At 41.7% G+C, this 12,438-nt stretch overlaps 1 protein-coding gene across 2 annotated transcripts in view; it reads right to left on the reverse strand.

Annotated features, from left to right (window-relative positions):
• Positions 1-12,438, reverse strand: part of POC1B (POC1 centriolar protein B) — a 111,355-nt gene that overhangs the window by 63,370 nt on the left and 35,547 nt on the right. For both annotated transcript variants that reach the window (XM_056117487.1, XM_056117486.1), the window contains exon 4: positions 11,895-12,074. In XM_056117487.1, the coding sequence (XP_055973462.1) occupies positions 11,895-12,074 (180 nt within the window). The remainder of the gene's footprint in view (positions 1-11,894; positions 12,075-12,438) is intronic.

Raw genomic sequence — 12,438 nt, forward strand, 5'->3', positions numbered from 1 at the left:
AGCAAAGGCCTCTTGTTCCTTTAACATACCATGAGGTCACATCAGGAACATTCCTTAAGCCCTTCTTTTACAGGTTGTGGACTGGACAACACCAGCACCTCATATTTGGGATTAACAATTCCTTACTTTTACCCTCTCCTTGGAATTCACAGGTGCTTCAGTTCCCGGAGGAGGAGTGACTTTTAGCGGGGACACCTTTCCATTTCTCTCTAGGATATCATTTTGTGTCGAAGCTCCCCCATGTCTTTTTCTTGGCCTCCAGGCATGGAGATGTACCAAACCCAATCCCGATGCTCAAAACCTCTGATACCGTTTAAAAAGTGTTCTTTCTCAAACATAAGCTAGGTTGCACATCTGTTAACTGCGTGTGAACCTGACCAGAGAATGGCTGCATTCCCTGCCCTGCCACAGAGGCAGGGTGGGATGGGGGGGGGGGTGGGGGTGGGAGGGATACTGGGATCCATGGTGGTGGAAAATGGGCACTGGTGGAGGGATGGGTATTTGATCATTGTATAATCGAAACCCAAGCACAAAAATTTGTAAATCTACAACTGTACCTCATGGTGTTTTACTAATAATAATAATAATAAAAAGAATAGCTGCATTTCTCTACTAAAGGATTCCTGACAGACGTTGTGATGCTCCTGATCCAGTGCTCCCTGAAGTTCATCAGACTTCTAATAGACGCTCCCCTAGGACTCCTTACTGTGAACCACTACTGCTGCTGTTGCAGGAACAACTCTTCAAATTTTGATCCCAACACTTCATTTATTCAAAACATGACTAAATGACTCTTATCACCCCTAGACAGTGCAGGACAATTTGACACTTTACCAAAAGCACTGCTCTGGGTCCAGGAGCGGGCTGAAGTTTTAGAACAAAAATGAGACTGTTTTGTGATTGGAATTGTTCCTCTTTCTATTTCAAATTTTTGTTTTTGTAAACAGAGAAGAAGGAGATGTAGGATAACATTTGTATGTAATTCTCCCTTGCCACAGAGAGTTTAGATTTACTAATACCCATCACAATGCTCCTGAGGCACCCCCATTCCTCTGTTTATGGGAATATCGCTCTAAATGTTTTAGGATAACATTGGTATTTTCTGTCTCTCTTGCCACAGGGAGCTTAGGTTTACTGTGTTACACACATCACAGTGCTCCCAAGGCACTCCCATTCCTCTTTGTTTATCTGTAACCTCTTTCTCTGTGCTCTGCTTCCCCAACCAGTATTTCACCTCTATCCCCAATCAGACTCTGTTGACTTGTAACTCAGATCCTTCGAAGGACTCTGGATTTTCATTTATAAATCGAATATTGTTTTTCTCTTCTCCTTATGTCCTTTGCATAGTTACTTTAGAGCAATGTTCTTTTTGTATAGAAACAAGAAGTCAGTTAATGCTATGCTTTTGTAACTTGGGAATTAACTGGCTCTGAATAATATTCACTCCCGGACATCTGTTTTCTCAACTTAGGCCTCAAGTTGCCTTTAGCTCCTAGCACCCCCCAAAGCAGGGTCCCAACGAGGGACTGGATGGACCCAGGGCAAGTTGTGAATCAAAATGGGCCAGGCTAAAGCACCATAACTCTTAACTCTAAGTTAAGAACATGGTCATGGACAAATTCCCTCATGATTCAAAAAGTAACTACTAGATTACAATCCTGCTAGGGTTAGGAAAGACTAATCTGGCCTGAGCACTGTAGTCTGAGATCTACAGCGAGATGTCCCCAGGAGAGCCACCCTATATGCTTAATGTATCTCTTACCGTATCCATACAAAATGACTAATACTATTAAGAAATTAAGAATAATGTTTAAACGGTTGTTGGACTAAGGAAAGGAGAAATGCACTAATAGATGGTATTTCACCCCTGGGCAGTTCTTCTTGGTGAATGAGTTTGTCCAGGAAGAAGCTTCCCCTGAGGGAGGGATCTTCCATCCCTTGATTGTATGACCACACTTAGGTGTAATTGCTACCCCAACCCCTCATGATTTGGGAGATAACTAAGGCCATAAAAGTGGGCAAGAAGAATGGAGGAGCAGAATCCAAGAGGTGGAATGAGGGAGAATCACAGATGAAGGAGAATCCGGGAAGGAGAATCAGGAGAGAATGGAGATGAGATTGGAATAAACTGCAATTGATACCAACCAGCCTGGGTCTCATTTTCTTCTCCATCCACCTGTTGCCATCAGCCACCCTGGGGTTGAGGAAGGGGTGCAAGACCACTGAACGCAAGCCATAAGAGTTATGGGCCTTGTATTCATTTTTTGAATACATATAAAGTAATACAGAAGATGTGGTGTATGCACAATGCTCAGCTCTCAAAGAAAATATGAAATCTTGCTCTTTGTGACAGTAAGCATTGTTCTTGAGATGACTATGCTAAGGAAAATAAGTCTGAAAGAAAAAGGGCAATTGCTGTATGAGTTCACTCCTGCAGAATGAAAATCCAGCTATTAAACAAAACAAAATCAACTCTTAGATTTTTGACAAAAGAACAGTGGCTACCGGAGGCTGAGGAGGTATGAAATTAGCACAATGGGTAGCAAGGATCAATTGAGTGGTTAGAGAAAGTAATTAAACCTTTTGTGTTTTATGTGGTCTTGTACATACACTTATCTTGATGTGAAGCTGCATTAACAAACGTATACTGTTTTGCAAACCACTTTTACTGCAGCAAAAAAAGACTACTTCTAAACAGACTATACTAATATACATATCAGAGTATATACTATATATAATGTATACTAAATATATAATACTAATATAATATATATACTAGTTTTCTTTTTTTTTAAGATACCATGCTTTACAATGTAGTCCCATCATGGCCAAGATCCAGAGACTATAAAACAAGGCTCCCGGAAGCACGTGGCTGCATTTGCAACCAAGCAGCCTTTTATAGTTCAGTCCACTGATGTATCTAAAGCAGCACACATGTCATTTGGTTTTAACATATTTGCTTGAATTCTCTTATATACATTCTCCATCCCTCTCAGAGAACCTGGCAAGCTACCGAGAATATCCCACCCGCCTGGCAGAGCCTGGCAAGCTCCCTGTGGCGTATTTAATATGCCAATAACAGTAACAATAGAGGGTCTCATTCCCCTGACCCTGAAAGAGCCTCCAATATGGCACCATTGGGAAGGATGAGTAAGGAAAGGCTGCTAAAATCTCAGGGTTGGGACGAATGGAGACACTATACTGGTACCCGTTCGAGCAAATCAATGAACAACGGGATGATAGTGATACAGTGATACCACGGTTTACAGTAATGTTAATGACAGGGCTTTATGCAAATGTTCCAGTACACATCCTCCATAGTGGCTACCTCCCTCCACACTGTCCCAATTCTTCCCCTCGATCTGACCCCCTCCATCCACACCCTCACACCTCTTCTCAGCCCCCACTATGGTAAACTTAGTTCTGTCCACTAGCTCTTAGGTTCTGATGCCTTTGAGCCTTTATGATTTCCTTACTTTTTCAAGATATTTCAAGATATAAGGACAAACAATGATAATTCTAAAGATTATAGTTAGTCATCTATTCTTCCATGTGAGAGGGCTCTCTATGCCCCACGGAGTAAATCTGGGCTCCAGAAATAACCTCAAAGTAAGTAGAAGGCTCAGAAACAGACAGGATCCTAGTCACTTAGTGCATGGCAGACAATCACAGTTCAATTACAAAAATCAAGGGAGAAATTATTGCTCTGTTGATTTTCTACATTCACTGAACTACATTGTCTATGAGCCGGAGCCATAGCAGAGCGGGTAGGGAGTTTGCCTTGCATGTGGCCGACCTAGCTGACCCAAGTTGAATTCCTCCGCCTCTCTCAGAGAGCCTGGCAAGCTACCAAAAGTATCTTGCCTGCATGGCAAAGCCTAGCAAGATGAGGTATTAGATATGCCAAATACAGTAACAACAAAGTCTCATGATGGAGGCCTTACTGGGCCCACTAGAGCAAATCAAAGAACAATGGGAGGACAGTGCTACAGTGCAGTGCTACATTGTCTATACACTGGGAGGATAAACAGTATCATTGGTACTATTTGTAATATCTAGCTGTTAAATTAATCTGCAATTTTTGAAAAACAGAATCACCCTGAAGTACAGTTACAAAGTTGTTCATGATAAAGTCTCAGTCATACAATGTTCCAACACCAGTCCTTTCATTTGGTGCACATTTCCCACCATCAATGTTCCCAGTTTTCTTCTAGCCCACCTTTCTTCTCCAACCCCTCTGTTTGCCTCTATGGCAGACACTTTTCTCCTGTCTGTCTGTCTGTCTGTCTGTCTGTCATTTTCTTTTTAGGCATTGTAGTTTGCAATACTGTTATTAATTTACCTCCTTTCAGCACTCAGTTTGTGTCCCAAATGATCATTTCCAACACTCTTTGTCATAATGGTCCCTTCTCTGCTCTCCCTCCCCTTAGTAGCATGCTCCCTGTTATAAAGATACAACTTCATATTCTTCCAAATAGAAATCCAACTACATATGAAATACTCACCATCATCACTGTCCTCCTGTTGTTCATCGATTTGCTCGAGCGGGCCCAATAACGTCTCCATTGGAGGCTTTGTTGTTACTGTGTTTGGCATATCGACTACATCACGGGGAGCTTGCCAGGCTCTGCCATGCGGGCGAGACACTCTCGGGAGCTTGCCAGGCTCTCCGAGAGGGGCAGAGGAATTGAACTCGGGTCAGCCATGTTGGCTGAGTGCAAGGCAAATGCCCTATTGCTGTGCTATCGCTCCAGCCCACATATGAAATAAGTCATCCACTTTTCTACTGGAAATGCCATTGCATTAAAAACATATATGGAGTTGCTTTTAGGTTTTCCCTGACCTATTTTCTTAATCCTGCATCATTAACGTGACATTTTAATCCCTTTAGCTTTACATTAACTTTCTGTGAACTTGTTGGACAAAGTTTCTTCTGACATATTTTTCCTCGGTGATCCTCATCACCACCACCAATTCCCATTCCCTTCAATTTTGTCATTGTTGCAATGGCTTATTGGTTGTGGTACTTGCATGTGTTCTTCCGGGAGTGGCACTCATTTCTGTTGTGTTACTCATACCCATATCTTGGCTACAATGCTTGCCAAGGGTGACAGAACTGGCTTCAGTGCTCACACATATATTCACACTACAGACTGCACACTTTGCCATGGCACTGGGGTACCAAACTGCGGGCCTCTGGGATTCCAGTGGAGCATTCAGGCAGTGCTGGGGATTGAACCTGAAGCCTCACCAGCATCAGGCGAACATAACAGTCACATTTGTCATTCAGATCTCCCTGGCTCCTCTTCCTGGCTATATTCCTGCATATATTATTCACCTCTACACATTTCAACACTGGTTTTTCAGACTCCAATAAATTCCTTGGGAAAAATTTCTAGTTATAGAAAGAATACTCTATTTTTTAAAAATATTTTTATTAAAGTGACATGATTTATAAAGTTACTGATAGTTGTGTGTGTATGTGTTTTTCTTTTTGCATCACACCTGTTGATGCTCAGGGGTTACTCCTGAGCTCTGCACTCAGGAATTACTCCTGATGGTGCTCAGGGGATCATATGGGATACAGGGAATTGAACCCAGGTCAGCCATGTGCAAGGCAAACGCCCTACCCGCAGTGCTATCTCACTCCAGCCCCTCATGGTTGTGTTTTGGGCATACAATAATTCAACACCAATCCCTCTACCAGACCCAACTTCTATGGGAAGAATATTCTAGTTGGAATTCTAGTCTTACTATCTCACCAAAAACAATCAAATAACTGAACAGAATGTATAAAGCAACTGTCTTTCAGGCACTGGGTAAGATACAGCAGAGTTTGTGACTCTTAAGAAATGGAAAACAAATACTGTGAATACCAGTTCCATACCAGATTTCTCCTGGCGAGATCTTCTACACGATGGCACATGAGTGTAGAACCCAAGGAGACTGCAGCAGTTTCAGTAGGCAAAGGAAATAGAATCAGAACTCAGAAATTACAAAAGGGCTGGGGTTTTGAGGACAGGGTACAAAAAAGGTATAAAGAGCACCCCCATCCTCATCTTCTTAAGAATCCTTTGAGCCTTTGGTCAAATACAAAGCTGCTTATTCACAGGGCAACAAGACTTGGCAGGAACAACTGCTGGATGCCTGAGTTGAACAAAGTTTACTGAGGTTACACAGTACCAAGAGATGTTCAAGTTCTATGCAAACTTTGCTGACTACTACAAGGTCTCAGCTGAATATCAATACTACAGTCTGAGATTAAAAGCTACTCAAGTCCACCCTAAAAGTCTAAATCCAAGTCACAACAGAATCTAACCAGGCCAGCAGAAGTTAGTAACAGCTGATCCTTGCACTATATAGATCCATTTAATGAACATCTTTTTCTGTCCATAGATTCTTCATTCAGATTCAACCAACCTCAGATTAAGTTGGTCCAACGCAGAACACACCTATGTAGAGAACTAAGTTAAAAGGAATTTTTACTACACACATTTATGCACCCTGTACCCTCAATGTTTACTTAAATGTAAACATATCAAAACTAAGCACTTAGATAATGATAGAGTAACCCAAACTCACAAACACTCAGCACCATTTGAATACACAAGAAAAACATGACATAACAAACAAAAAAACCTTACATTTTTAATCTGAATGTGACAGAGATATTATATTTGATGGACTGTTTTATCAGAAGAAAACAATTTCAATAAGTCATTATGTTTAAGGATTGAAAGAAAAATCTGGATGAAATGAAACAAGTGGGAAATCTCCTTAGAGAAACAGATACATTCACCCACTCAGGGTAGCCTGGACCCTGGAGGGATAAAAACAGCAGAGAGCTTAAAGACAGGCCAATAAAAAGGAGACCAACTGAAGCACAAACAGAAAAAAGTATTTGAAAAAAATGAACACAGTCTCAATAAGCTATGTGTCAATAACAAGTGGCAAAAACATATGTGAACTTGGAAACTCCCCCCCCAACACACCCAAACACACACACACACACACACACACACACACACACACAAGAAAGTAGGGCAGAAAAATACATCAAAAATCTTTTTCATGACAACTGGTCCAGCCTTTTAAAAAAACAATAGGGACGTTCCTCAAAAAACTAGAAATTGACATTCCATTTGACCCAGCAATATCACTTCTGGGAATATATCCTGGGGGATCCAAAAACACACAGCAGAAACAGTATCTGCATGCCTATGTTCACTGCAGCACTAATCGCCATAGCCAGAAGCTGGAAACAATCTTAGTGCCCAAGAACAGACAACTGGAAAAAAGAATCTACACATTGGAATACTACACAACTGTTAGGAAAAATGAGGTCATGAAATTTGCCTATAAATGGATGGACTTAGATAGTCTCATGTTCACTGAAATAAGTCAGAAGGAAGAGGATAGATACAGAATGACTGCATTCATTTGTGGGATATATAAAAATGTATGAAACTTACAGCCAAGGCCAGGAAAACTGATCAATGGTTGGAAATTACCACAACAGTGTGGGTGGTGGAGTGTAGTTAAGATAGAGGAGGGTCTATTATGACAACATTAATTGGAAACACTCTAGACAAGAACTGAGTGTTCAAAGTAGATAAAGGGATATACATGATAACCTTTCAGCATCTGTATGGCAAACCACAATGCCTAAAATGAGAGCGAGAAAGAGGAAGAGAGAGAAGAGAGGTACCTGACGTATAGGCAGGTGGGGATGGGGGATGGTTTGGGAGCGTGGGAGGGAAACTGGGGACACTGGTGCTGGGAAATTACACTGGTGGAGGAGAGAGTTAGAACACTGTATGACTGAAACCTAATCACGAACAGCTTTGTAATGCTCTTATCTCAAAGTGATTCAATAAAATAAAAATTAAAAAAAACTTTTCCAAATATGATAAAACTATCAATTGATCAACCATAAAAATATACAAAATCATACCTAGGCACATTATGGTCGGATTGTTAAAAAACAAAATATTAAGAAGATAATCTTAGAGAAAGTAGAGGTCTTATTTTTTAAAGACATATTACATATAGAGGAAGAATATAAAAATGACAGCTGCCTGAACAGTAAAAAAATGCAGGGGCCAGAGCAATAGTACAGTGAGGAAAGTGTATACCTTGAATGAGACCCACCTGGGCTTGATACTTAGCATCCCATATGGTTCTCTGTGAACCACCAGGAATGATTCCTAAATGTAGAACCAGGAATAACCCTTGAACATCGCTGGGTGTGGCCCAAAAAGGTAAAAGATAAAAAATAAAATTAAAAAAAAATCAGAAGACAGTAAATAACATTTTCAAAATGCTAAGAGATAAATGTCCCTTAGAAATAAAATTCTACATCTCAGTAATAGCCTGGCAAGCTACCCATGACATATTCACTATGCCAAACACAGTAACAACAAGTCTCAAAATGGAGATGTTACTGGGACCACTCGAGCAAATCGATGAACAATGGGAGGACAGTGGACAGTGGACAGTAAAATTATTCTTTGAAAAGAATAACAAAAAGCTGAAAGAATTCATAAGACTGAATAAAAATGACACTACCTGACAACTTGCATTTTCACAAAAGGAATAAATACAAAAATTAATTGACAGAAAATTTTAATGTTCTGTAAAAGGAAATGATTGCTTAATGCATTGTAGGCTCGTGACACATAAAAGTAAAATTGTCAAGAAATGGGGAAACGGAAATATTATATATATATTTGTAAGTTCTAACATTACAAAGAAGATGGAACACAATTCAAATATAGACTTTGACATTATGATATATACTGTAACTTCTAGAATAGTGTTTCTCAACTGGGAGTCATATAGGTGCTCCGTGGGCACCCCCAGTATATTTCAAGGGGGTTCATGGGTGAAAATCAACAGAGAGAGAGAGAGAGAGAGAGAGAGAGAGAGAGAGACTGTGTGTGCAGGTGGTGGTGATGGCACAAAACTAGGCAGGTCAAATCAGTGGAATGGGGCTCAAAGAAAAGAAACAAGGTCAAAAGTGGTCACAGTGGGGAAAAGGTCTAAAAGATAACATTAATCAAATAAGAGAAAGAAAAGTTAAAAGACTAACAGAGGACATTTAAAAGGATGCTAAAAAAGAAATAGTTTAGGGCTCAGGAGATAGTTCAAGGGCTGAACAAATGCTCTGCATACAGGTTCAGACCCCTGGTTAAAAATGGTCCCTTGAGCACTGCTGAGAATGACCCCCAAGCACAGATCTAGGACTACTCCCTGAGCACTGTCAGGTGTGGCCTCCAAACCAAACAAAAAAACAACAAAAATAGTGGACTGCTCCAAAATAAAAGGAAAGAAAAAAGAAATAAATAGAAATCTGGCAAACAAAAGAATAAAATGCTAAGCTTAAACCTAACTCTAGAACTAGTTACGCATTTCCACTGGCGAAACACTCCAATTAAAAGGCAATGATTTTCAGGCCTGAGGGTTCTGAACTAGTCCCTCTGTGAGTTAAATACATAACATGCATTCAATGCATAATAGCTACCTGCAGTAACAACCCCAAACACTATGCTCCAAACTGTGACAAGAATATAAACCTTATAAAATCCCTAGGAGAAGAGTCCTAGTAAATCCCTAGGAGAAAAAAACAGAAGTTAGAGACGTTCAAAGCTGACAGTAATTGACATTTTAATGTTAACTTGGTTAGTGTCCACTGTGCCACTGTGAATAAGGAAACGCTCTGTATTGGTTTTTCTAAGGGAGCAGACCAAGGGTGGTTGGGTCACGTCTCCAGGATCCTATGCCAATGACTCTAAGCTCTACCTTCCCTGTGCTGTCTCTCTGCTGGAATCACCTCCCTATGTCAACACAGAAAAGGTGGTGAGTCACCATAAGAGACAAAGAACGTGAATAGGAAGACCCCATTTTCTTGGGAGATGTGTAGACTCAGCAGAGAAAGCCTCACTGCACTGCCTTTACTGGAAAATGACCTGTCTGGATTTATTTTCAGCAAATTCTCTCCTTCTGGTCCCAGGTCTAACGGGAGTCATTGTTCCACCTTCTTAAGTACAGGACAAAGGCCGTGAGAGAACACTCTGCCCGGGACCTTGGAAAGCCAGGACTGCCATCTGGTTTCTTCTTTCAGACTTTCCATAGTTTACAGTGCATGGGATACAATTTGCCCCTGAGCATTCTGCCCTTGGAGTAAAGAGTGAAAGCACAACTTTTGGTCCTTCTGATGCTTTGCTGAAGGAAAGCCCTAGACTAGGATGACCCCAGCCAGGAAAGTTTCCCAAAAGAAAGTTGCAAAAACATGCTGGGCAGCCGGGCTTAGGGAACCAGTCACACCCTCTCAACTCTCTAGATTTTTAACTGAAATAAGACCAAACAAAGAGTTAAAGGGATATACAATAAAGGTTTGAGAGAGACTCATAATCTAGAATACTTCCATGGAAAGTAATCAAGAAGGTGAAATCCTTACTCGTTCAACTTAACCAAATTATTGTTGAAGAACATTCCTCCCAAGAGGCCTTTGAAGAATTTCATATAATCATTCACACACACACACACACACACACACACACACACACACACAACAATAAAAAAAAGTGACAAAAAATGAAAAAGAAAAAATCCTCAGGACCTAGCAAAATAAGGATACTATCAAGAGGAGCTGTGTTAAGAACAAAAATGCTCAATCGGAACATACAGAAACCAAAATGAACAACAATATTAGTGCAGACACATAAACATTCTCCATGCAGAACATCAAACGTGACCCATAATCAAATTTTCTTGAAATTGCTACTGAGAAACAGAATCACGACAGAAACGGCCTCGCTCCATTGCCTCCCTGAGACCTTGAACTGTCTGTTCTCTACACACAACCAGAGTAGTGCCTTGTTAAGAGAAGTCAGAGAGAGGCACTCGCTCTAACGGCATTTTATCTCCGAGTTCGATTCTTTCGCCCCTCTCAGAGAGCCTGGCAAGCTACTGAGAGTATCTTGCCCCCACGGCAAAGCCTGGCAAGCTACCCGTGATATATTCCAATATGCCAAACACAGTAACAACAAAGTCTCACAATGGAGACGTTACTGGGCCCGCTCGAGAAAATCGATGAACAACGGGAGGACAGTTGGTAACAGCAAACGTCAGAGCTGTTCCAGACCTCGCTTCAGCAGTCCTTGCGGGGGGGGGGGGGGGGGGTGTTCTCCTCCTTCCCCGCACACCTTGCTACCCCCCAATTCCTTGCACATGCTCAGTAATCAGGTTCCCAGGTCAGGACCTTCACAGGTGGTTTCCTCTAGTCTGCTCAAAATCACCCTCATTGCGAGGGAGCTTCCTGACACCCTCTTTAAAAAAGGTACAGTCCAGGGATTTGAGTGACCATACAGCAGGTTTACCTTGCATACGGCTGACCCAGGTTTGACTCCTGGCATCCCATATCCCCATCCTCGAGCACTGCCAGTAGGGATTCCTGAGTTCAGAGCAAGGAGTAACCCCTGAGCATCACTGGGTGTGATCCAAAACTTAGGTGGCATCTGACCCACCATGTTTGCTACTGCTTGTCTCCCCTGCTTAAAAATATCTTCTGGGGCTCCAGCGATCGCACAGCGGGTAGGGCGTTTGCCTTGCACACAGCTAACCTGGTTTCGATTCCCAGCATCCCATATGGTCCCCTGAGCACAGCGAGCTGTAATTCCTGAGTGCAGAGCCAGGAGTAACCCCTGTGCATCGCGAGATGAGACCCCCCCCTCAAAAAAAAATCTTCTTGAAGAGAAAGCCTTTGGCTGCTGTTTACCTCTGTTCCTGCACAACTGTGTCTCAGGCACACAATAAGGATTTTTCCATCTATAAATTTGCCCTCAATCCCCTTTTAGGGAACCTGGATCTTACGCAGAAAGGTTTGCACTTACTTGGCACAGCGCACCCAGTGTGTATGCCGGTACAAGGAATATAAGAAGCGCTGGCGGTACATGTTCCATATTTTGATGGATTTGTCTTCAGAGGCTGTAGCTAGATATTGACCATCGGCTGAAAAGTCTACACCACGAACTGGAGCTGTGTGAGCTTTGAATTCAGATGATTTCCCTTTCCTGAAAAGAAAGTTGCATATTTATAACTCATTTAATAATAAATAAGAGCTAACCAGTACCCCCCAAAATTGAAAATTTTTTAAAACACTAACATTTGGTGTGCAAACCAAGATTTTTGTCCAATATGGTTTCAAAATGTTTTTGTCATTTTTTTTTTTGCCTTTTTTGGGTCAGCAATGCTCAGGGGTCACTCCTGGCTCTGCACTCAGGAATTACTCCTGGCGGTGCTTGGGGGACCATATGAGATGCTGGGGATCGAATCCAGGTCGGTCGCGTGCAAGGCAAACACCCTACCCGCTGTGCTATCACTCTGGCCCCTGTTTTTGTCATTTTAAAGTCACAACCCACAATTAACATGGTGGTC

Source organism: Sorex fumeus, unplaced genomic scaffold (assembly GCF_029834395.1).
Source record: "Sorex fumeus unplaced genomic scaffold, SorFum_2.1 ptg000003l, whole genome shotgun sequence".
Lineage (NCBI taxonomy): Eukaryota > Metazoa > Chordata > Mammalia > Eulipotyphla > Soricidae > Sorex > Sorex fumeus.